General features: G+C 53.3%; 1 protein-coding gene across 1 annotated transcript; it reads left to right on the forward strand.

Moving 5' to 3' along the window:
• Positions 1-753: 753 nt before the first annotated feature.
• Positions 754-21,365, forward strand: tesk1 (testis-specific kinase 1). The gene is made up of 9 exons (NM_001126723.2): positions 754-998; positions 12,340-12,533; positions 15,681-15,802; positions 15,905-15,953; positions 16,177-16,326; positions 16,410-16,583; positions 20,352-20,435; positions 20,701-20,787; positions 20,883-21,365. Exons 1-9 carry the CDS (start codon positions 974-976, stop codon positions 20,982-20,984), a joined length of 987 nt encoding a protein of 328 aa, NP_001120195.2. The 5' UTR covers positions 754-973; the 3' UTR covers positions 20,985-21,365.
• The last annotated feature ends 751 nt before the right edge of the window (positions 21,366-22,116 follow it).

Here is a 22,116-nt window from a genome sequence, read left to right on the forward strand (position 1 = left end):
TGTACTGAAGAATTTAATATTGGGGTTTATTTCCCCTTTTCCCAGTCTGTAGTCAGACCAAGGCTTGGTTGCTAGGGTCGGTGGGACCTTACCAACCAGACATTCTAAATGAAGACCAATTGCAATAAAATATACTGAAGAATTTAATATCAGGGTTTATTTCCCCTTTACCCAGTCTGTCGTCAGACCAAGGCTCGGTTGCTAGGGTCATTGGGACCTTACCAACCAGACATTCTAAATGAAGACCAATTGCAATAAAATATACTGAAGAATTTAATATCAGGGTTTATTTCCCCTTTACCCAGTCTGTCGTCAGACCAAGGCTCGGTTGCTAGGGTCGGGGGGACCTTACCAACCAGACATTCTAAATGAAGACCAATTGCAATAAAATATACTGAAGAATTTAATAACAGGGTGTATTTCCCCTTTTCCCAGTCTGTCAGACTAAGGTTCGGTTGCTAGGGTCGGAGGGACCTTACCAACCAGACATTATAAATGAAGACCAATTGAAATAAAATATACTGAAGAATTTAATATCAGGGTGTATTTCCCCTTTAGTTGAGGTGGAAAGGGGGGGGGGGGGGCAACTGATAAAGATCATTGGGCTCAGTCTTTTGCTGTTTGGGCGACTTTAAGAAACCAGAGAGGTCTGTCTCCCCCTGCTGGCAGGACGGAAGGACTACAGTTCCCACAATGCTCAGGGAGGGAGGGTGTTTATTGCGCTACAGTCGCTCCCGGAGCGGATCAGTCGCTCTCAGTGCTGAGGGGGAGAGGATGGTGCCAACTGCCAGCTGCGGATAAAGGGAGAGACCCGCCGAGTGCCAACTGCCAGCTGCGGATACAGAGACACTCAGTGACCCCCCACAACTCACTCTAGGGGGGCTTTGGGTGATTCAGGGGGGTCTCAGTCACTCAGAGACATGTGAGTTTCCTTCCCACGTCCTGCTGAACCCACTGCCTGTGCCCCCCAGGGATGGCTGTGCCCCTCCAACCACCAAGTAGGTACCCCTGGCTTCCTAACTGCCAGCTGTCTGTCTGTCTGTGGGGCATTTAGTAACAGGGCAGCCCCCCAGCTGCCATGTACCCCCCCCCCATATTGTTCATTAGTCCTACTGTGTTATGGGGCAGGTACCTGTTACTAATTACCCCAAGTGCAGGGAAATGAGGGGCACATTGAGGATTAGGGGGTGACTCCTGCTGTGTTTTTTGGGGGGGGGGGGGGGAGAGGGGCATTAATGGGGCATTAATGGGGCAGAACCAATAAACAAGGGGCATTTAGTGGCTAATGAGTCACTCAGGGCAGTTGGAAGGCAGTGCAGGCAGCGGCAGGGGGTTCCTGATTAAGTGATATTGGGGGGGCTCGGTACCCCGGCTTATGGGTTAAACTAGCTCAGTGGATTCTGTGGGCAGTCGTGAAGGGCTTTGCCAGGGTTTCAGGGGTTAATCCCAGATCCTTCAACTCCCTGCACCCTAACGGGGCAACCAGCGTCCCTATTAACTCCCATTCGGGATCATTAGAGCACAGGTGGAGCCGAAAGCCTATTGGCTCCCACATCCGCCGGGGCTGCCATATGGCCGGTGTTACCATGGTAAGCCCCCCCCCTTACTGTGTCAGTTTTGGGGGGCTTGGAAATGTTTAGGGGAGGGGGGGTAGATCAGCCATACAGGGCACGGTGTAGAGTGTAAGCTCTTGAGTAAATAGTACTACGACTGGGGTATTTGTTTCAGCTGGGGCAGGTTTAGTGCATGTCAATGGGGGGGTTATTTGTATGGTGTAGAGTGTAAGCTCTTGAGTACACAGTACTATTATGGATAACATTGGGGCAGGTTTAGTGCATGTTATTGGGGGGGTTATTTGTATGGGGCAATAGAAGTGTTTGTATCCATATAATGAGCAGGGCATGGTGTAGAGTGCAAGCTCTTCTGTACAAAGTACTATTGTGGATAACATTGGGGCAGTTTTAGTGGATGTTAATAGGGGGGGTTATTTGTATGGGGCAATAAAAGTGCCCCTGAGTGTTTGTATCCATATAATAAGCAGGGCATGGTGTAGAGTGTAAGCTCTTGAGTACACAGTATTGGGGCATTTGTTTCAGCTGGGGCAGGTTTAGTGGATGTTTTTGGGGGGTTATTTGTATGGGGCAATTAAAGTTTTTGGATCCATATAATGAGCAGGGTATGGTGTAGAGTGCAAGCTCTTGAGTACACAGTATTGGGGCATTTGTTTCAGCTGGGGCAGGTTTAGTGCATGTCAATGGGGAGGATATTTGTATGGTGTAGAGTGTAAGCTCTTGAGTACACAGTACTATTATGGATAACATTGGGGCATTTGCTTCAGCTGGGGCAGGTTTAGTGGATGTTTTTGGGGGGTTATTTGTATGGGGCAATTAAAGTTTTTGGATCCATATAATGAGCAGGGTATGGTGTAGAGTGCAAGCTCTTGAGTACACAGTATTGGGGCATTTGTTTCAGCTGGGGCAGGTTTAGTGCATGTCAATGGGGAGGATATTTGTATGGTGTAGAGTGTAAGCTCTTGAGTACACAGTACTATTATGGATAACATTGGGGCATTTGCTTCAGCTGGGGCAGGTTTAGTGGATGTTAATGGGTGGGGTATTTGTGGGGCAATAAAAGTGTATCTATATAATGAGCAGGGTATGGTGTAGAGTGTAAGCTCTTGAGTACACAGTACTATTGTGGATAACATTGGGGCATTTGTTTCAGCGGGGGCAGGTTTAGTGCATGTCAATGGGGGGGTTAATTGTATGGTGTAGAGTGTAAGCTCTTGAGTACACAGTACTTGATTAGGCAGGCTGTAGGCCGACACTATTATGGCTAACATTGGGGCATTTATTTATGGGGCAATAAAAGTGTTTGAGCAGTGTGCGGGGTAGATTTGTATACAAAGTACCAGACTGCGGGGGGGGGGGGGGCTTTTGTCTCCTGCTGTAACGATATTAGCGCTAAGTGCCCCGGGGTCGGCCAGATTCATACCCCCCCCCCCATGGTATCTACAGAGGGACAATAGTAATTCTCTTTATTGCCCGTAGACCCTCACTGTCCGGCCCATTATAGACTGGGGGGCGATAACACAATGGGCCGGCCTGTTGCCCCGAACAGAGGGGGCTTTATCTGCCCTGTTTGCATATCAACTGGTTTTATTGCCCCTCGACAGGGAAATGAGTTATTTCCCAGTCTCCTAGCTTAACCTGCCGCCGGCCTCTCCAGCCAGCAGTGCTGTAAAGGGTAAATAATCTTTTTAAGGGGAAATAAACCCTCTAAAGATGGGCTAATTCTGCCCCTAATAGTGCAACTGAGCTGCCCCACTGGCGGTTCTGACTGTCGCTCCGGCGCCCGACTCGGTAGCAGCAGATGGAGAGGATCCTGCCGGCCGGGATTTAGGGAGATCCCTGGATGATCCACCGGATTAACCCCGCGATTATCCCGTCTGCCAAGTTCCTTCTCTGTGACGGAGTTACTTGCCCCGGGCTTGGGGTTACTGTGTGGGGGGGGGGGCAACGGCTGTCGCTATGGGGGTAGTTCAACTACAACTCTACTTTTATACCCTTCATTGTCATAGCAACCGGCTGTCCATCCTGAGTGATCCCTGACCCCCAGCCTCGCACTAGTGAGTAATAGTGAGCTCAGGCAGGTGGAATCGTGGGAAATCACCCGACGGTGCAAATTCCTCCCAACCACAAGTGTTTCTTTTGTGTCTGTCTCTTTAAGGGCAGCGGGGGGTGTATGGGATGGTTTCGGGGTGCTTTAGATGTTTGGGGTGGCGCCGGGTTGGCACGAAATTACCCCCGTGTCTAGATTCCCAGACAGGCGGTATTGCCCCTCCCAGGGCTTTAGGGGGTAAGTGAGGATGAACATGTTGGAAATTGTTTTGATTGCTGTTAATGACTTTCCTGACTGCCCCTCCCTGGGTCCCACTAACTGCACAAAAACACTTCTTGTTACCCCCCCCCCCCGGGCAATTCCAGACTCCACCAGTTTAACCCACACTGATCATTCCCATTGTCCCAAACAGACAGCCTGTGACTTACCCCTACCCCCCCCCAGTACTTACCCAGGTACAGAGCTCTGATTCTCTGTACTTCCTGCTCCTGGGCTGCTCTCTTTCCCATGGTCAGGCAGGAACCCACCCCTGGGTAAGTGAATCCAATCTCCCCCCAGTACTTACCCAGGCACAGAGCTCTGATTCTCTGTACTTCCTGCTCCTGGGCTGCTCTCTTTCCCATGGTCAGGCAGGAACCCCCCCCCCTGGGTAAGTGAATCCAATCTCCCCCCAGTACTTACCCAGGTACAGAGCTCTGATTCTCTGTACTTCCTGCTCCTGGGCTGCTCTCTTTCCCATGGTCAGGCAGGAACCTCCCCCTGGGTAAGTGAATCCAATCTCCCCCAGTACTTACCCAGGTACAGAGCTCTGATTCTCTGTACTTCCTGCTCCTGGGCTGCTCTCTTTCCCATGGTCAGGCAGGAACCTCCCCTGGGTAAGTGAATCCAATCTCCCCCCAATACTTACCCAGGTACAGAGCTCTGATTCTCTGTACTTCCTGCTCCTGGGCTGCTCTCTTTCCCATGGTCAGGCAGGAACCTCCCCCTGGGTAAGTGAATCCAATCTCCCCCAGTACTTACCCAGGTACAGAGCTCTGATTCTCTGTACTACCTGCTCCTGGACTGCTCTCTTTCCCATGGTCAGGCAGGAACCCCCCCCTGGGTAAGTGAATCCAATCTCCCCCCAGTACTTACCCAGGTACAGAGCTCTGATTCTCTGTACTTCCTGCTCCTGGGCTGCTCTCTTTCCCATGGTCAGACAGGAACCCCCCCTGGGTAAGTGAATCCAATCTCCCCCCAGTACTTACCCAGGTACAGAGCTCTGATTCTCTGTACTTCCTGCTCCTGGGCTGCTCTCTTTCCCATGGTCAGGCAGGAACCTCCCCCTGGGTAAGTGAATCCAATCTCCCCCCAATACTTACCCAGGTACAGAGCTCTGATTCTCTGTACTTCCTGCTCCTGGGCTGCTCTCTTTCCATGGTCAGGCAGGAACCTCCCCCTGGGTAAGTGAATCCAATCTCCCCCCAGTACTTACCCAGGTACAGAGCTCTGATTCTCTGTACTACCTGCTCCTGGACTGCTCTCTTTCCCATGGTCAGGCAGGAACCCCCCCCCCCCCCCGGGTAAGTGAATCCAATCTCCCCCCAGTACTTACCCAGGTACAGAGCTCTGATTCTCTGTACTTCCTGCTCCTGGGCTGCTCTCTTTCCCATGGTCAGACAGGAACCTCCCCCTGGGTAAGTGAATCCAATCTCCCCCCAGTACTTACCCAGGTACAGAGCTCTGATTCTCTGTACTTCCTGCTCCTGGGCTGCTCTCTTTCCCATGGTCAGACAGGAACCTCCCCCTGGGTAAGTGAATCCAATCTCCCCCCAGTACATACCCAGGTACAGAGCTCTGATTCTCTGTACTTCCTGCTCCTGGGCTGCTCTCTTTCCCATGGTCAGGCAGGAACCTCCCCCTGGGTAAGTGAATCCAATCTCCCCCCAGTACTTACCCAGGTACAGAGCTCTGATTCTCTGTACTACCTGCTCCTGGGCTGCTCTCTTTCCCATGGTCAGGCAGGAACCCCCCCCCCCCCCGGGTAAGTGAATCCAATCTCCCCCCAGTACTTACCCAGGTACAGAGCTCTGATTCTCTGTACTTCCTGCCCCTGGGCATGCTGGGAGTTGTAGGAGAAGCATTTGGCAGTTGGCATTAATAGCCCCATTGTATTCCTGTTATTAGTTTGGGCACATTCCCGGGGCAGATCTCCCCCCCACGCTCCTGAGTGGATTTGCCCATGGGGCGCGGGTAGGAGACGGGTGCCAGCATGGGAAGTGTTAGGGGCCAAGTATAATAATCAGACACAAATTGGTACAGCCCAAAGCCTGGGGGGGTATGAGGGGCCCATGCAATGGGAAGGACAGGGAGGGGGGCAGTTGGGGGGGGGGGGCAGTAGGTAGGGAGACTCGGTTGCCGGGTATCTCAGTCCTTGGATATGCCCTTGGCGTGCGGCTCGGCCCAGGCTTTTGCTTGTTTAGCCTATCGGGACCTTATCAGTAAGTGAGTGCGGTTCCCCCGGGGCCCCCCTGCTGCTCTTGGGGAGCCTCCAGCCTGTACCTATTGCGCAGGAAGGGCCACTGGCCAAGGTGTAGGCACGGGCCGACTTGGCCCTTACCCAGAATCCTCTGCAGGAGCAGCCAATGAATAATGAATGGTCCTGTTCTCCTGCTCGGAGGAGCCCATTGTGCCGTCGTCATTGTGAGGAAGGGATCGTATTGCGGGTGAAACCCAAGCTGTGGCGCCGGGAATCAGCACCCACGGGGGCAGGAAGGGGGGGTAGTCTATCCTATAAGTGCCCCCTCTGCATATTAGTATTTATACCCAACTGGGAGCTGCCATACTGACTGCCCCGACCTGAGAATTCCTTATATTCAAGGGCTTTTGTGTATCAGAGTGTCCCCCCCCCAAAGAGCAAACGGGGGCAGAATGTGGCCTCATTTGTGCCACAGACGCCCACGCGGGGGGGCGAGGGGCACACAGAGGGGCGAGACAGCTCCCATTGTGCCGGAGAGAGTTCCAGGCTGTCTCACACAATGGGACAATTCAGTTGCATCAGGGACACTGTCAGATGCACACACTGCCCCCCCCATGAGAGTGTAGAGCTTGTCCCCCCACATATGAGAGAGCGTGCCCCCCCTATATGAGAGAGCGTGCCACCCATATGAGAGAGAGCGTGCCCCCCCATGAGAGAGAGCGTGCCCCCCCATGAGAGAGAGCATGCCGCCCATATCAGAGAGCACCCATATGAGAGAGTGTGCCCCCCCTATATGAGAGAGCGTGCCCCCCCATGAGAGAGAGCGTGCCCCCCCATATGAGAGAGAGTGTGCCCCCCCATGAGAGAGAGTGTGCCCCCCCATGAGAGAGAGTGTGCCCCCCCATGCGAGAGAGTGTGCCCCCCCATGAGAGAGAGTGTGCCCCCCCATGAGAGAGAGTGTGCCCCCCCATGAGAGAGAGTGTGCCCCCCCATGAGAGAGAGTGTGCCCCCCCATGAGAGAGAGTGTGCCCCCCCATGAGAGAGAGTGTGCCCCCCCATGAGAGAGAGTGTGCCCCCCCCATATGAGAGAGAGCGCGCCCCCCATATGAGAGAGAGCGTGCCCCCCCATATGAGAGAGCGTGCCCCCCCATATGAGAGAGCGTGCCCCCCCATATGAGAGAGCGTGCCCCCCCATATGAGAGAGCGTGCCCCCCCATATGAGAGAGTGTGCCCCCCCATGAGAGTGAGTGTGCCCCCCCATGAGAGTGAGTGTGCCCCCCCATGAGAGTGAGTGTGCCCCCCCATGAGAGTGAGTGTGCCCCCCCATGAGAGAGAGTGTGCCCCCCCATGAGAGAGAGTGTGCCCCCCATGAGAGAGAGTGTGCCCCCCCATGAGAGAGAGTGTGCCCCCCCATGAGAGAGTGTGCCCCCCCATATGAGAGAGCGTGCCCCCCCTATGAGAGAGAGCGTGCCCCCCTATATGAGAGAGAGCGTGCCCCCCTATATGAGAGAGAGCGTGCCCCCCTATATGAGAGAGAGCGTGCCCCCCTATATGAGAGAGAGCGTGCCCCCCTATATGAGAGAGAGCGTGCCCCCCTATATGAGAGAGAGCGTGCCCCCCTATATGAGAGAGAGCGTGCCCCCCATGAGAGTGGTGCCCCCCATGAGAGTGAGTGTGCCCCCCATGAGAGTGAGTGTGCCCCCCCATGAGAGTGAGTGTGCCCCCCCATGAGAGTGAGTGTGCCCCCCATGAGAGAGAGTGTGCCCCCCCATGAGAGAGAGTGTGCCCCCCCATGAGAGAGAGTGTGCCCCCCCATGAGAGAGAGTGTGCCCCCCATGAGAGAGAGTGTGCCCCCCCATGAGAGAGAGTGTGCCCCCCCATGAGAGAGAGTGTGCCCCCCCATGAGAGAGAGTGTGCCCCCCCATGAGAGAGAGTGTGCCCCCCCTATGAGAGAGAGCGTGCCCCCCTATATGAGAGAGAGCGTGCCCCCCTATATGAGAGAGAGCGTGCCCCCCTATATGAGAGAGAGCGTGCCCCCCTATATGAGAGAGAGCGTGCCCCCCTATATGAGAGAGAGCGTGCCCCCCCTATATGAGAGAGAGCGTGCCCCCCCTATATGAGAGAGAGCGTGCCCCCCTATATGAGAGAGAGCGTGCCCCCCTATATGAGAGAGAGCGTGCCCCCCTATATGAGAGAGAGTGTGCCCCCCATGAGAGTGTGCCCCCCATGAGAGTGTGCCCCCCCATGAGAGTGAGTGTGCCCCCCATGAGAGTGAGTGTGCCCCCCCATGAGAGTGAGTGTGCCCCCCCATGAGAGAGAGTGTGCCCCCCCATGAGAGAGTGTGCCCCCCCATGAGAGAGAGTGTGCCCCCCCATGAGAGAGAGTGTGCCCCCCCATATGAGAGAGCGTGCCCCCCCTATGAGAGAGAGCGTGCCCCCCTATATGAGAGAGAGCGTGCCCCCCTATATGAGAGAGAGCGTGCCCCCCTATATGAGAGAGAGCGTGCCCCCCTATATGAGAGAGAGCGTGCCCCCCTATATGAGAGAGAGCGTGCCCCCCTATATGAGAGAGAGCGTGCCCCCCTATATGAGAGAGAGCGTGCCCCCCTATATGAGAGAGAGCGTGCCCCCCTATATGAGAGAGAGCGTGCCCCCCTATATGAGAGAGAGCGTGCCCCCCTATATGAGAGAGAGCGTGCCCCCCCTATATGAGAGAGAGCGTGCCCCCCTATATGAGAGAGAGCGTGCCCCCCTATATGAGAGAGAGTGTGCCCCCCCATGAGAGAGCATGCCCCCCATATCAGAGAGCACCCATATGAGGGAGTGTGCCCCCCCATATGAGAGAGTGTGCCCCCCCTATATGAGAGAGAGTGTGCCCCCCCATATGAGAGAGAGCGTGCCCCCCCTATATGAGAGAGAGCGTGCCCCCCCATATGAGAGAGAGCGTGCCCCCCCATATGAGAGAGAGCGTGCCCCCCCTATATGAGAGAGAGCGTGCCCCCCCATATGAGAGAGAGCGTGCCCCCCCATATGAGAGAGAGCGTGCCCCCCCATATGAGAGAGAGCGTGCCCCCCATATGAGAGAGAGCGTGCCCCCCCATATGAGAGAGAGCGTGCCCCCCATATGAGAGAGAGCGTGCCCCCCATATGAGAGAGAGCGTGCCCCCCATATGAGAGAGAGCGTGCCCCCCCATATGAGAGAGAGCGTGCCCCCCCTATATGAGAGAGAGCGTGCCCCCCCATATGAGAGAGAGCGTGCCCCCCCATATGAGAGAGAGCGTGCCCCCCCATATGAGAGAGAGCGTGCCCCCCATATGAGAGAGAGCGTGCCCCCCATATGAGAGAGAGCGTGCCCCCCATATGAGAGAGAGCGTGCCCCCCATATGAGAGAGAGCGTGCCCCCCCATATGAGAGAGAGCGTGCCCCCCCTATATGAGAGAGAGCGTGCCCCCCATATGAGAGAGAGCGTGCCCCCCCATATGAGAGAGAGCGTGCCCCCCCATATGAGAGAGAGCGTGCCCCCCCTATATGAGAGAGAGCGTGCCCCCCATATGAGAGAGAGCGTGCCCCCCATATGAGAGAGAGCGTGCCCCCCATATGAGAGAGAGCGTGCCCCCCATATGAGAGAGAGCGTGCCCCCCATATGAGAGAGAGCGTGCCCCCCATATGAGAGAGAGCGTGCCCCCCCATATGAGAGAGAGCGTGCCCCCCCCATATGAGAGAGAGCGTGCCCCCCATATGAGAGAGAGCGTGCCCCCCATATGAGAGAGAGCGTGCCCCCCATATGAGAGAGAGCGTGCCCCCCATATGAGAGAGAGCGTGCCCCCCCATATGAGAGAGAGCGTGCCCCCCCTATATGAGAGAGAGCGTGCCCCCCCTATATGAGAGAGAGCATTCCAGGGCAGCAGTGCAGTAAAGCAAGGCAGGGCAGGTGTAACCACTGTGTGGATTGTATGGCAACTCCGTCTCTCAGTTTCTCTCTGTATAATGGGGGGAATGTGGCCGGGGCATTGTGCAGTGACAGGGTAATGGATGGCCGGACTGCCCCCTGTGTAGCCTTGGGGGGGGGGGTAGATTTATTCTATAGTGACACTGGGGGGAAACAAGGACGCAGCCATGGTAACGGGACAATAAACAGAGACTCTCCCAATGTTGAGGGGGGAGATGCCCCGCCCCCAGTAATTGCCCCGCCCCATTTGTACATTGGGGCACTGAGTGTCTCTACTCACCGACTGGGAAATGTACAACGTAAATATGATGCAAAACCTCATGGGGGTGATGTCACAATGTGATGTCAGGATTGAGCAGAGGGATTCTGGGTAATTACGTGTCATTGGCAGCTTTTAATTAGTCAGATGGGCGACTGCAATGTCTTAATTAGTATCTTAATTAGTGCGAGTCAGATTGTCTGCTCCTAATTAGAAACACTCGTAGCCAATGGGTCACGTGCAGCTGCCTACAGATATACAGGGAGGGAAACACTATGGCACCCCCTACCCATATGTATAAATACAAATATACAGAGAAGGAATGTTCTGGGCACACAATAAGCTGTACCCCCATACTGTACTGTCTAAGGGAAACACTATGGCACCCCCTACCCATATGTATAAATACAAATATACAGAGAAGGAATGTTCTGGGCACACAATAAGCTGTACCCCCATACTGTACTGTCTAAGGGAAACACTATGGCACCTCCTACCCATATGTATAAATACAAATATACAGAGAAGGAATGTTCTGGGCACACAATAAGCTGTACCCCCATACTGTACTGTCTAAGGGAAACACTATGGCACCTCCTACCCATATGTATAAATACAAATATACAGAGAAGGAATGTTCTGGGCACACAATAAGCTGTACCCCCATACTGTACTGTCTAAGGGAAACACTATGGCACCCCCTACCCATATGTATAAATACAAATATACAGAGAGGGAATGTTCTGGGCACACAATAAGCTGTACCCCCATACTGTACTGTCTAAGGGAAACACTATGGCACCTCCTACCCATATGTATAAATACAAATATACAGAGAAGGAATGTTCTGGGCACACAATAAGCTGTACCCCCATACTGTACTGTCTAAGGGAAACACTATGGCACCTCCTACCCATATGTATAAATACAAATATACAGAGAAGGAATGTTCTGGGCACACAATAAGCTGTACCCCCATACTGTACTGTCTAAGGGAAACACTATGGCACCCCCTACCCCTATGTATAAATACAAATATACAGAGAGGGAATGTTCTGGGCACACAATAAGCTGTACCCCCATACTGTATTGTCTAAGGGAAACACTATGGCACCCCCTACCCCTATGTATAAATACAAATATACAGAGAGGGAATGTTCTGGGCACACAATAAGCTGTACCCCCATACTGTACTGTCTAAGGGAAACACTATGGCACCCCCTACCCATATGTATAAATACAAATATACAGAGAGGGAATGTTCTGGGCACACAATAAGCTGTACCCCCATACTGTACTGTCTAAGGGAAACACTATGGCACCCCCTACCCATATGTATAAATACAAATATACAGAGAAGGAATGTTCTGGGCACACAATAAGCTGTACCCCCATACTGTACTGTCTAAGGGAAACACTATGGCACCCCCTACCCATATGTATAAATACAAATATACAGAGAGGGAATGTTCTGGGCACACAATAAGCTGTACCCCCATACTGTACTGTCTAAGGGAAACACTATGGCACCCCCTACCCATATGTATAAATACAAATATACAGAGAAGGAATGTTCTGGGCACACAATAAGACTTTATTACTGGAAGTCATTTCAGTCGGTTGAATGTTACCGGACTCTCTTGGGGGGCGGGGAGAGGGGACTTTGGCCCCTCCCTAAATCTTGCACATAGAGAGACAGTGAGCTCAGTAGGATGGGGGGGGGGGGCACAGACAAGACAGAGGGGCCCCTATTCTGAGTGATGTCACAATCTGCCCTCTTGCCCCCGGCTTTGTTTTGTACCATTGTGAGAGATTTCTCACCCCATCGCCCAGTCGGCCCCTTCCCAGAATGCCCCTCTGGGCCGAGTCTCTTCCCGTTATTTCTCTCCGGGGAAGTGTCACAAATTTCATATCTAAGTGTTGGGAAGATAAAGATGTTCTGCGGCATCTGAGCCGGTGGGCGTGGCCTGTGGCATCGTGATTGCACTGAGGGAATCAGTATGGCAGCTTCCATCTCTAATATAAACCCCGCCCCTTTCTCTTTGCATTTCAGTGGCGGTGCCGGTGATGTGCGAGTCCGGGCTCCTCCCCTCCCCGCCGTCCAGCCCCTTCTACGGGGAATCCTCCGACGCCTATTTCCACGTCGACCGCTGGCAGAAACTCCGCACCGCCGTCCGGAAGCTGGAATTCTGGGAAAGCTTCGACGCCGAGCTGATTGGCAGCGGATTCTTTTCCAAGGTCTATAAGGTAAATACACAAGTGGGGGGGCACCCTTCCTGCCTGTGCCCCCCCATCTGTTCTACTTCCTACACTCAATAGGCCAGTTGTCCCATGAATCCTACTGGGAATGGGATGACTTTGGGCACGTTGGGTGATGATTTGGCCACTAGGGGCAGCGTTCCATTGGGGGGGTCCCAGCAGTGTATGTGAATATGTATATACAGTAGCAAGGGACCCCCCCATCTGTTCTACTTCCTACACTCAATAGGCCAGTTGTCCCATGAATCCTACTGGGAATGGGATGACTTTGGGCACGTTGGGTGATGATTTGGCCACTAGGGGCAGCTTTCCATTGGGGGGGTCCCAGCAGTATATACAGTAGCGAGGGACCCCCCCCCACCTGTTCTATTTCCTACACTCAATAGGCCAGTTGTCCCATGAATCCTACTGGGAATGGGATGACTTTGGGCACGTTGGGTGATGATTTGGCCACTAGGGGCAGCATTCCATGGGGGGGGGTCCCAGCAGTGTATACAGTAGCGAGGGACTCCCCCCCCCACCCCCAGTCCCAGATGTTTCCTTGTGTGTCCCAAGCCAATTAAACACAAGGAACAGAAGGTTATATGGGCCCTGCCCAAGGGCAACCAGTTATTGGTTACACTTACCCTTTAACTGCCACATATAATTATCTATAGAGACAGGACAGTATGAGGGTGGGAGCTGCCATATATATATACCCTTATACTGATAAGGGATTCTTATTGGCTGTTGGGCAGTGTTGCCCCTCGGGGGGGGGTCGGTTCCAGGTGTCGGACATTCCTGACACTTTTTGTGACTGAAGGAAACCCAAGGGTCAGGGACGGAGGCAGAAAAGTGCCCCTTGGGAGGGCAGTCTCGGTACCGTCAGGGCTGTTATACTGGTTTATATTGGGGGGCGGAGCCAGGAATCTGAGCGACTGAGACGAAGGCAAAATATCCCTATTATTATTATTAACATTTATTTATAAAGTGCCAACATATCCCGCAGCGCTGTACAATATGTATATTAATAAGAACAGTAACTCCCTGCACCAGCCCCCCCCCCCATCCATTAGTGGTTCCTCCCGGCTACTGACTCGGCATTATCAGCCGGGGCATCTCTCCTGCAGGAAACAGAGAAAGTGTTTAATTGGCCCCCGGTGAGTGAGCGGGGTGTCTGCGCTGACCTATCGCTGCCCTTCCTGCTCTCAGCGACGCCATTGGCTGGGGACGTGCCGTACTTCAGGAAGGAAACTTTACCCCGGGACGTTCCATTCTGCCCGACGCCCAATAGGCTCTGCTCTGACCTGCTGTATTGGGAGCTGCTCGGCTAATACGTGGTTAATTAGTGCCGGGCGCAGGGTTAATAACTGGTTAATTAGTGCCAGGCGCAGGGTTAGTAAGGGGTTAATTAGTGTTGGGCGCTGGGTTAATAATTGGTTAATTAGTACCAGGCGCAGGGTTAGTAAGGGGTTAATTAGTGTTGGGCGCAAGGTTAATAACTGGTTAATTAGTGCCAGGCGCAGGGTTAGTAAGGGGTTAATTAGTGTTGGGCGCTGGGTTAATAATTGGTTGATTAGTACCAGGCGCAGGGTTAGTAAGGGGTTAATTAGTGCCGGGCGCAGGGTTAGTAAGGGGTTAATTAGTGCCGGGGCGCAGGGTTAGTAAGGGGTTAATTAGTGCCGGGCGCAGGGTTAGTAAGGGGTTAATTAGTGCCGGGCGCAGGGTTAGTAAGGGGTTAATTAGTGCCGGGCGCAGGGTTAGTAAGGGGTTAATTAGTGCCGGGCGCAGGGTTAGTAAGGGGTTAATTAGTGCCGGGCGCAGGGTTAGTAAGGGGTTAATTAGTGCCGGGCGCAGGGTTAGTAAGGGGTTAATTAGTGCCGGGCGCAGGGTTAGTAAGGGGTTAATTAGTGCCGGGCGCAGGGTTAGTAAGGGGTTAATTAGTGCCAGGCGCAGGGTTAGTAAGGGGTTAATTAGTGCCGGGCGCAGGGTTAGTAAGGGGTTAATTAGTGCCGGGGCGCAGGGTTAGTAAGGGGTTAATTAGTGCCGGGCGCAGGGTTAGTAAGGGGTTAATTAGTGCCGGGGCGCAGGGTTAGTAAGGGGTTAATTAGTGCCGGGCGCAGGGTTAGTAAGGGGTTAATTAGTGCTGGGCGCAGGGTTAGTAAGGGGTTAATGGGGATTTAGCGTCGGAGCATGGAATGAGCTCTCAGGGATCGTTAGATGATTAGTGGGATTAATGAAGTTTGGCCGCTCTTTAGCCTGTAATTGCCCCCTGGGGCCTGTGGGTAATCCTGGTGGGGCATTAGCGCATCATCACAGGGCTGATTATACTGAGCCGGGAACCTGCGTCAGTGCGTCATACGGCAACATCTCTTGTCTGTCTGTCTGTCCCAGTGTGACTTGCCCAGAGCAGGCGAATCCCTATCTGTATTGTACTCAGTGCTGCCCCCTGTATAATCCCTGCGGCACTGCTGAGCTGGAACTCTCTTCTGCTGACTCCGTCACTGGCACTTTGTATTGGCAACAAAAGTCTGTTTGTGTCTGTGTGCTTATTGTGTGCCCAGAACATTCCCTCTCTGTATATTTGTATTTATACATATGGGTAGGGGGTGCCATAGTGTTTCCCTTAGACAGTACAGTATGGGGGTACAGCTTATTGTGTGCCCAGAACATTCCCTCTCTGTATATTTGTATTTATACATATGGGTAGGGGGTGCCATAGTGTTTCCCTTAGACAGTACAGTATGGGGGTACAGCTTATTGTGTGCCCAGAACATTCCCTCTCTGTATATTTGTATTTATACATATGGGTAGGGGGTGCCATAGTGTTTCCCTTAGACAGTACAGTATGGGGGTACAGCTTATTGTGTGCCCAGAGCATTCCTTCTCTGTATATTTGTATTTATACATATGGGTAGGGGGTGCCATAGTGTTTCCCTTAGACAGTACAGTATGGGGGTACAGCTTATTGTGTGCCCAGAACATTCCTTCTCTGTATATTTGTATTTATACATATGGGTAGGGGGTGCCATAGTGTTTCCCTTAGACAGTACAGTATGGGGGTACAGCTTATTGTGTGCCCAGAACATTCCTCCTCTGTATATTTGTATTTAGATCTTTACCCCCCCCTCCCCCGTCCCTCTATCTGCCCCTCAGGTGACACACGGCGTTGGATCGAAGTTCATGGTGGTGAAAATTTATAAAAATGATGTTGATGAGGAGGGGATCGTGCGAGAGATCACTTTGCTCCAGAAATTGTCTCATCCCAACATTGTAAGGTAGGAGATCCTGAAATCTCTCAAAAAAGGTTTAAGCCCCACCCACTCGCAGGGCCGCTTAACTACAGTGCAGCAATGTCTAACGGCTCCGTTCATTCCTAGGTACCTTGGGATATGCGTCAAGGATGAAAAATTGTATCCAATATTGGAGGTAGGAATTCTGGGGGGGGGGTCTGAGGGAGGGGTGGGGCCCTTGTACCATCCCGCCCCCAAATTTTATACACAGTCTCCACCCCTTTATAAATGAAGGGGCGGAGGCTGCGTTGTTGCATCAACCAAAATCCCTAAAATGAGTTTTCCGTTTATGGAATGGGGGGTGGGGGGGTTGGACCCCCCATTGGGTTCCTCACCGGTTCCTCTGTTCCCCGTTGCAGTACGTTAATGGCGGCTGCCTAGAGGAGCTGCTGGCCACCAAGGAGATCCCCCTCAGCTGGAAAGATAAAGTGGAACTGTCCTGTGACATCAGCAGGGGGATGGTCTATCTGCACTCGAAGAACATCTACCACCGGGACCTCAACTCCAAGGTACGGGTGCCCCAAGGGGACATTTCTACTGCAACTGGTTTGTTTGCTCTCTGCTTCTATCCTTTGTTCTGATTGGTTTACAGAACTGCCTGATCAGGGAGACTCCGCGGGGCAGGGAGGCCTTGGTGACGGATTTTGGCCTCGCCCGGGAGGTCGGGGAGGTCCCCTTGAAGAACGGGGAGCGCAAGTTGTCCCTGGTCGGATCCGCCTTCTGGATGGCGCCGGAGATGCTGCGGGGGGAGCCGTATGACAGGAAGGTTGGTTGTTGGGGGGGGGGTGGTCTTTTGTTGTTGCCTCGGTGATCTGGTGGCCAATGAGGGGGAGTCTGAGAGGAAGCTCTGAGCAATGAGGCCCATTACTAACTGCCAACATAGGGGTACAGGGGTTCTGTAACTGAGCACTGAGGGACCCGGTATTGCACCCCTTGGTGCCTTGGGACTTGGGGTTGGGCACATTATCCTTGGTACCTTGGGACTTGGGGTTGGGCACATTATCCTTGGTGCCTTGGGACTTGGGCACATTATCCCTGGTGCCTTTGGACTTGGGGTTGGGCACATTATCCTTGGTGCCTTGGGGTTGGGCACATTATCCTTGGTGCCTTGGGCACATTATCCCTGGTGCCTTTGGACTTGGGGTTGGGAACATTATCCTTGGTGCCTTGGGACTTGGGCACATTATCCCTGGTGCCTTTGGACTTGGGGTTGGGCACATTATCCTTGGTGCCTTGGGGTTGGGCACATTATCCTTGGTGCCTTGGGGTTGGGCACATTATCCTTGGTGCCTTGGGGTTGGGCACATTATCCTTGGTGCCTTGGGACTTGGGCACATTATCCCTGGTGCCTTTGGACTTGGGGTTGGGCACATTATCCTTGGTGCCTTGGGGTTGGGCACATTATCCTTGGTGCCTTGGGACTTGGGCACATTATCCCTGGTGCCTTTGGACTTGGGGTTGGGCACATTATCCTTGGTGCCTTGGGGTTGGGCACATTATCCTTGGTGCCTTGGGACTTGGGTTGGGCACATTATCCTTGGTGCCTTGGACTTGGGGTTGGGCACATTACCCTTGGTGCCTTGGGGACTTGGGTTGGGCACATTATCCTTGGTGCCTTGGGACTTGGGGTTGGGCACATTATCCTTGGTGCCTTGGGACTTGGGGTTGGGCACATTATCCTTGGTGCCTTGGGACTTGGGGTTGGGCACATTACCCTTGGTGCCTTGGGACTTGGGGTTGGGCACATTATCCTTGGTGCCTTGGGACTTGGGGTTGGGCACATTATCCCTGGTGCCTTGGGACTTGGGGTTGGGCACATTATCCCTGGTGCCTTGGGACTTGGGTTGGCACATATCCCTGGGGACTTGGGGTTGGGCACATTATCCCTGGGGACTTGGGGTTGGGCACATTATCCCTGGTGCCTTTGGGCTTGGGGTTGGGCACATTATCCTTGGGACCTTGGGACTTGGGGTTGGGCACATTATCCTTGGTGCCTTGGGACTTGGGGTTGGGCACATTATCCTTGGTGCCTTGGGACTTGGGGTCGGGCACATTATCCTTGGTGCCTTGGGACTTGGGGTTGGGCACATTATCCTTGGTGCCTTGGGACTTGGGGTTGGGCACATTACCCTTGGTGCCTTGGGACTTGGGGTTGGGCACATTATCCTTGGTGCCTTGGGACTTGGGGTTGGGCACATTATCCTTGGTGCCTTGGGACTTGGGGTTGGGCACATTACCCTTGGTGCCTTGGGACTTGGGGTTGGGCACATTATCCTTGGTGCCTTGGGACTTGGGGTTGGGCACATTATCCCTGGTGCCTTGGGACTTGGGGTTGGGCACATTATCCCTGGTGCCTTGGGACTTGGGGTTGGGCACATTATCCCTGGGGACTTGGGGTTGGGCACATTATCCCTGGTGCCTTTGGGCTTGGGGTTGGGCACATTATCCTTGGGACCTTGGGACTTGGGGTTGGGCACATTATCCTTGGGGTTGGGCACATTATCCTTGGGACTTATGGTTGGGCACATTATCCCTGGTGCCTTGGGACTTGGGGTTGGGCACATTATCCTTGGTGCCTTGGGACTTGGGGTTGGGCACATTATCCTTGGTGCCTTGGGACTTGGGGTTGGGCACATTATCCTTGGTGACTTTGGGTTGGGCACAATATCCTTGGTGACTTGGGGTTGGGCACATTATCCTTGGTGCCTTGGGACTTATGGTTGGGCACATTATCCCTGGTGCCTTGGGACTTGGGGTTGGGCACATTATCCTTGGTGCCTTGGGACTTGGGGTTGGGCACATTATCCTTGGTGCCTTGGGACTTGGGGTTGGGCACATTATCCCTGGTGCCTTGGGACTTGGGGTTGGGCACATTATCCCTGGTGCCTTGGGACTTGGGGTTGGGCACATTATCCCTGGGGACTTGGGGTTGGGCACATTATCCCTGGTGCCTTGGGACTTGGGGTTGGGCACATTATCCCTGGTGCCTTGGGACTTGGGGTTGGGCACATTATCCCTGGGGACTTGGGGTTGGGCACATTATCCCTGGTGCCTTTGGGCTTGGGGTTGGGCACATTATCCTTGGGACTTGGGGTTGGGCACATTATCCTTGGGGTTGGGCACATTATCCTTGGGACTTATGGTTGGGCACATTATCCCTGGTGCCTTGGGACTTGGGGTTGGGCACATTATCCTTGGTGCCTTGGGACTTGGGGTTGGGCACATTATCCTTGGTGCCTTGGGACTTGGGGTTGGGCACATTATCCTTGGTGACTTTGGGTTGGGCACAATATCCTTGGTGACTTGGGGTTGGGCACATTATCCTTGGTGCCTTGGGACTTGGGGTTGGGCACATTATCCCTGGTGCCTTGGGACTTGGGGTTGGGCACATTATCCTTGGTGCCTTGGGACTTGGGGTTGGGCACATTATCCTTGGTGCCTTGGGACTTGGGGTTGGGCACATTATCCCTGGTGCCTTGGGACTTGGGGTTGGGCACATTATCCCTGGTGCCTTGGGACTTGGGGTTGGGCACATTATCCCTGGGGACTTGGGGTTGGGCACATTATCCCTGGTGCCTTGGGACTTGGGGTTGGGCACATTATCCTTGGTGCCTTGGGACTTGGGGTTGGGCACATTATCCTTGGTGCCTTGGGACTTGGGGTTGGGCACATTATCCCTGGTGCCTTGGGACTTGGGGTTGGGCACATTATCCCTGGTGCCTTGGGACTTGGGGTTGGGCACATTATCCCTGGTGCCTTTGGGCTTGGGGTTGGGCACATTATCCTTGGGACCTTGGGACTTGGGGTTGGGCACATTATCCTTGGGACTTGGGGTTGGGCACATTATCCCTGGTGCCTTGGGACTTGGGGTTGGGCACATTATCCTTGGGACCTTGGGACTTGGGGTTGGGCACATTATCCTTGGGACTTATGGTTGGGCACATTATCCCTGGTGCCTTGGGACTTGGGGTTGGGCACATTATCCTTGGTGCCTTGGGACTTGGGGTTGGGCACATTATCCTTGGTGCCTTGGGACTTGGGGTTGGGCACATTATCCTTGGTGCCTTGGGACTTGGGGTTGGGCACATTATCCTTGGTGCCTTGGTGACTTGGGGTTGGGCACATTATCCTTGGTGACTTGGGGTTGGGCACAATATCCTTGGTGACTTGGGGTTGGGCACATTATCCTTGGGACTTGGGGTTGGGCACATTATCCCTGGTGCCTGGGGACTTGGGGTTGGGCACATTATCCTTGGTGCCTTGGGACTTGGGGTTGGGCACATTATCCCTGGTGCCTTGGGGTTGGGCACATTATCCTTGGTGCCTGGGGACTTGGGGTTGGGCACATTATCCTTGGTGCCTGGGGACTTGGGGTTGGGCACATTATCCTTGGTTCCTTGGGACTTGGGGTTGGGCACATTATCCCTTGGTGACTTGGGGTTGGGCACATTATCCTTGGTGCCTGGGGACTTGGGGTTGGGCACATTATGGTGCCGGCACTGATATTGTGCTTTGTTTTTTTGGTCTTTCCTAGGTCGATGTGTTCTCCTTTGGGATCGTTCTGTGTGAAATCCTGGGGCGCGTCCCGGCCGACCCCGAGATCCTGCCCCGCACGAGGGTAAGTCTGACGCCTTCTTGCCATTTTCTGGTGTAGGAGGACAAAATGGGAGAAGGTTCTGGCAAGGGATCCCCCGGAGCCAAACTTCTCTGGTAGAACAATGTCAGAACCCAACGCTCCTGCCCATGGGGCAATAAACTGGGGGGACCTCGATGCTATCGCCATGGGGCAGTTTTAGTAGTGGTATAAATGGGTGGGAGATGCCCTATCCAATGAGGTTGGGGGTATAATATCCAGACTAAATCCCCCATCTTCCCTCTCTCAGGATTTTGGGTTGGACGTTGCAGCATTCAAGGAGATGGTCCCAGGTTGCCCCAAGCAGGTGTTGGACCTGGCCGCCAACTGTTGCCGGGTAAGTTACCCCCTATAGTAACGTATTGTGAATGGGCCGGCTATGGAGCAGATTTGCCCCCTGGTTCCTAACGCACTCCCATTGGTTCCCCGCAGCTCGAGGCCTTCAAAAGACCCTCATTTGGGGAGGTTCTTGACCAATTGGAAGACATAGCTGAGGTTCTGGATTCTCAGGCAACCAATCAGAACTCCTGCTGAATGGACTTGCATTCCCCTGTATATACTGTACAGACCGGCGCCGGAGCCTGGACCCCCGGATTGTGTATAATAAGGATTAAATATTTATTGAGCAAACTGGATTCTATTTTTGTGAATAAATTCCTCTGCCGCAGGGGGCGGAGCCTCTTTGATGCTGTCGACGTATCCGTGGGAATACGTGGAATATAATCATCTGTGGCCTTAATGTTCCATATTGTTCTATGTAGTCGCCCCCGTTGATTCCCTACCCATAACCCCCTGGGGCCGCTATTTGCATTGGGTGTGGGCGGGGAATGGGCAGGCTCAGCTAAGCAAGATGGCAGCCCCCGTCTCTGTTGAAAGTTTGTTCTAATGACTTAAATAAAACAAAAATAGACCCGGTGTCTGTCTGGTTTGATTTTATATATAAGCTTTTTTTTTAGCATCGTGGGGAAATTGGATTAATATTCCCTTCACTGCTGGTTCCGACTCCTGAAACAACGCGGCAGAGAGAAAGAAAAACGGCAAAATGTATTGGGAATTTGCTGAGAATTATTTCCTTTTCACGTGACGGTTCCCCTTTAATCTGGAAGATCAAAGAGTAGAGTGAATGTTAATGACCCCCCCCCCCCCCCCCGGATTCCCAGCCAATGAGGGCTCATTATTTCAGTGATGGGTCCCTATAGTTCTTCTCATTTGAACCCGTTGCCTTAGAGACGAAACTCCTAATTTCTTTGGAATAAAGAGATCAAACGCCCCCGTCCCACTCACTGGCCCATAATGGGATATATTAGCCCCCCCCCCGCTGAATACGGATCATTGGGGGTATTTCCCTCTATACAAAGGTACCGACCCCCCCCCCCACTGTCACAGTGTAACCCCCATATCATATATGCACATAATGTAACTGTATAATATATAGGCACAGATATACCCCCCCATCTTTCCCCCCAGCCCCCCCCCCACTGTCACAGTGTAACCCCCATATCATATATGCACATAATGTAACTGTATAATATATAGGCACAGATATACCCCCATCTTTCCCCCAGCCCCCCCCCCCCACTGTCACAGTGTAACCCCCATATCATATATGCACATAATGTAACTGTATAATATATAGGCACAGATATACCCCCCATCTTTCCCCCCC

Source organism: Xenopus tropicalis, chromosome 8 (assembly GCF_000004195.4).
Source record: "Xenopus tropicalis strain Nigerian chromosome 8, UCB_Xtro_10.0, whole genome shotgun sequence".
In the NCBI taxonomy this organism is placed as follows: Eukaryota; Metazoa; Chordata; class Amphibia; order Anura; family Pipidae; genus Xenopus; species Xenopus tropicalis.

Excerpts from the sequence above, each read along its gene's own strand:
- tesk1 (NM_001126723.2), top strand. The coding sequence starts at position 974 with ATGGCTGTGCCCCTCCAACCACCAA. Across the intron at positions 999-12,339 it reads TGTGCCCCTCCAACCACCAA|TGGCGGTGCCGGTGATGTGC; the intron begins GTAGGTACCCCT and ends TTTGCATTTCAG. Across the intron at positions 15,803-15,904 it reads TCTCATCCCAACATTGTAAG|GTACCTTGGGATATGCGTCA; the intron begins GTAGGAGATCCT and ends GTTCATTCCTAG.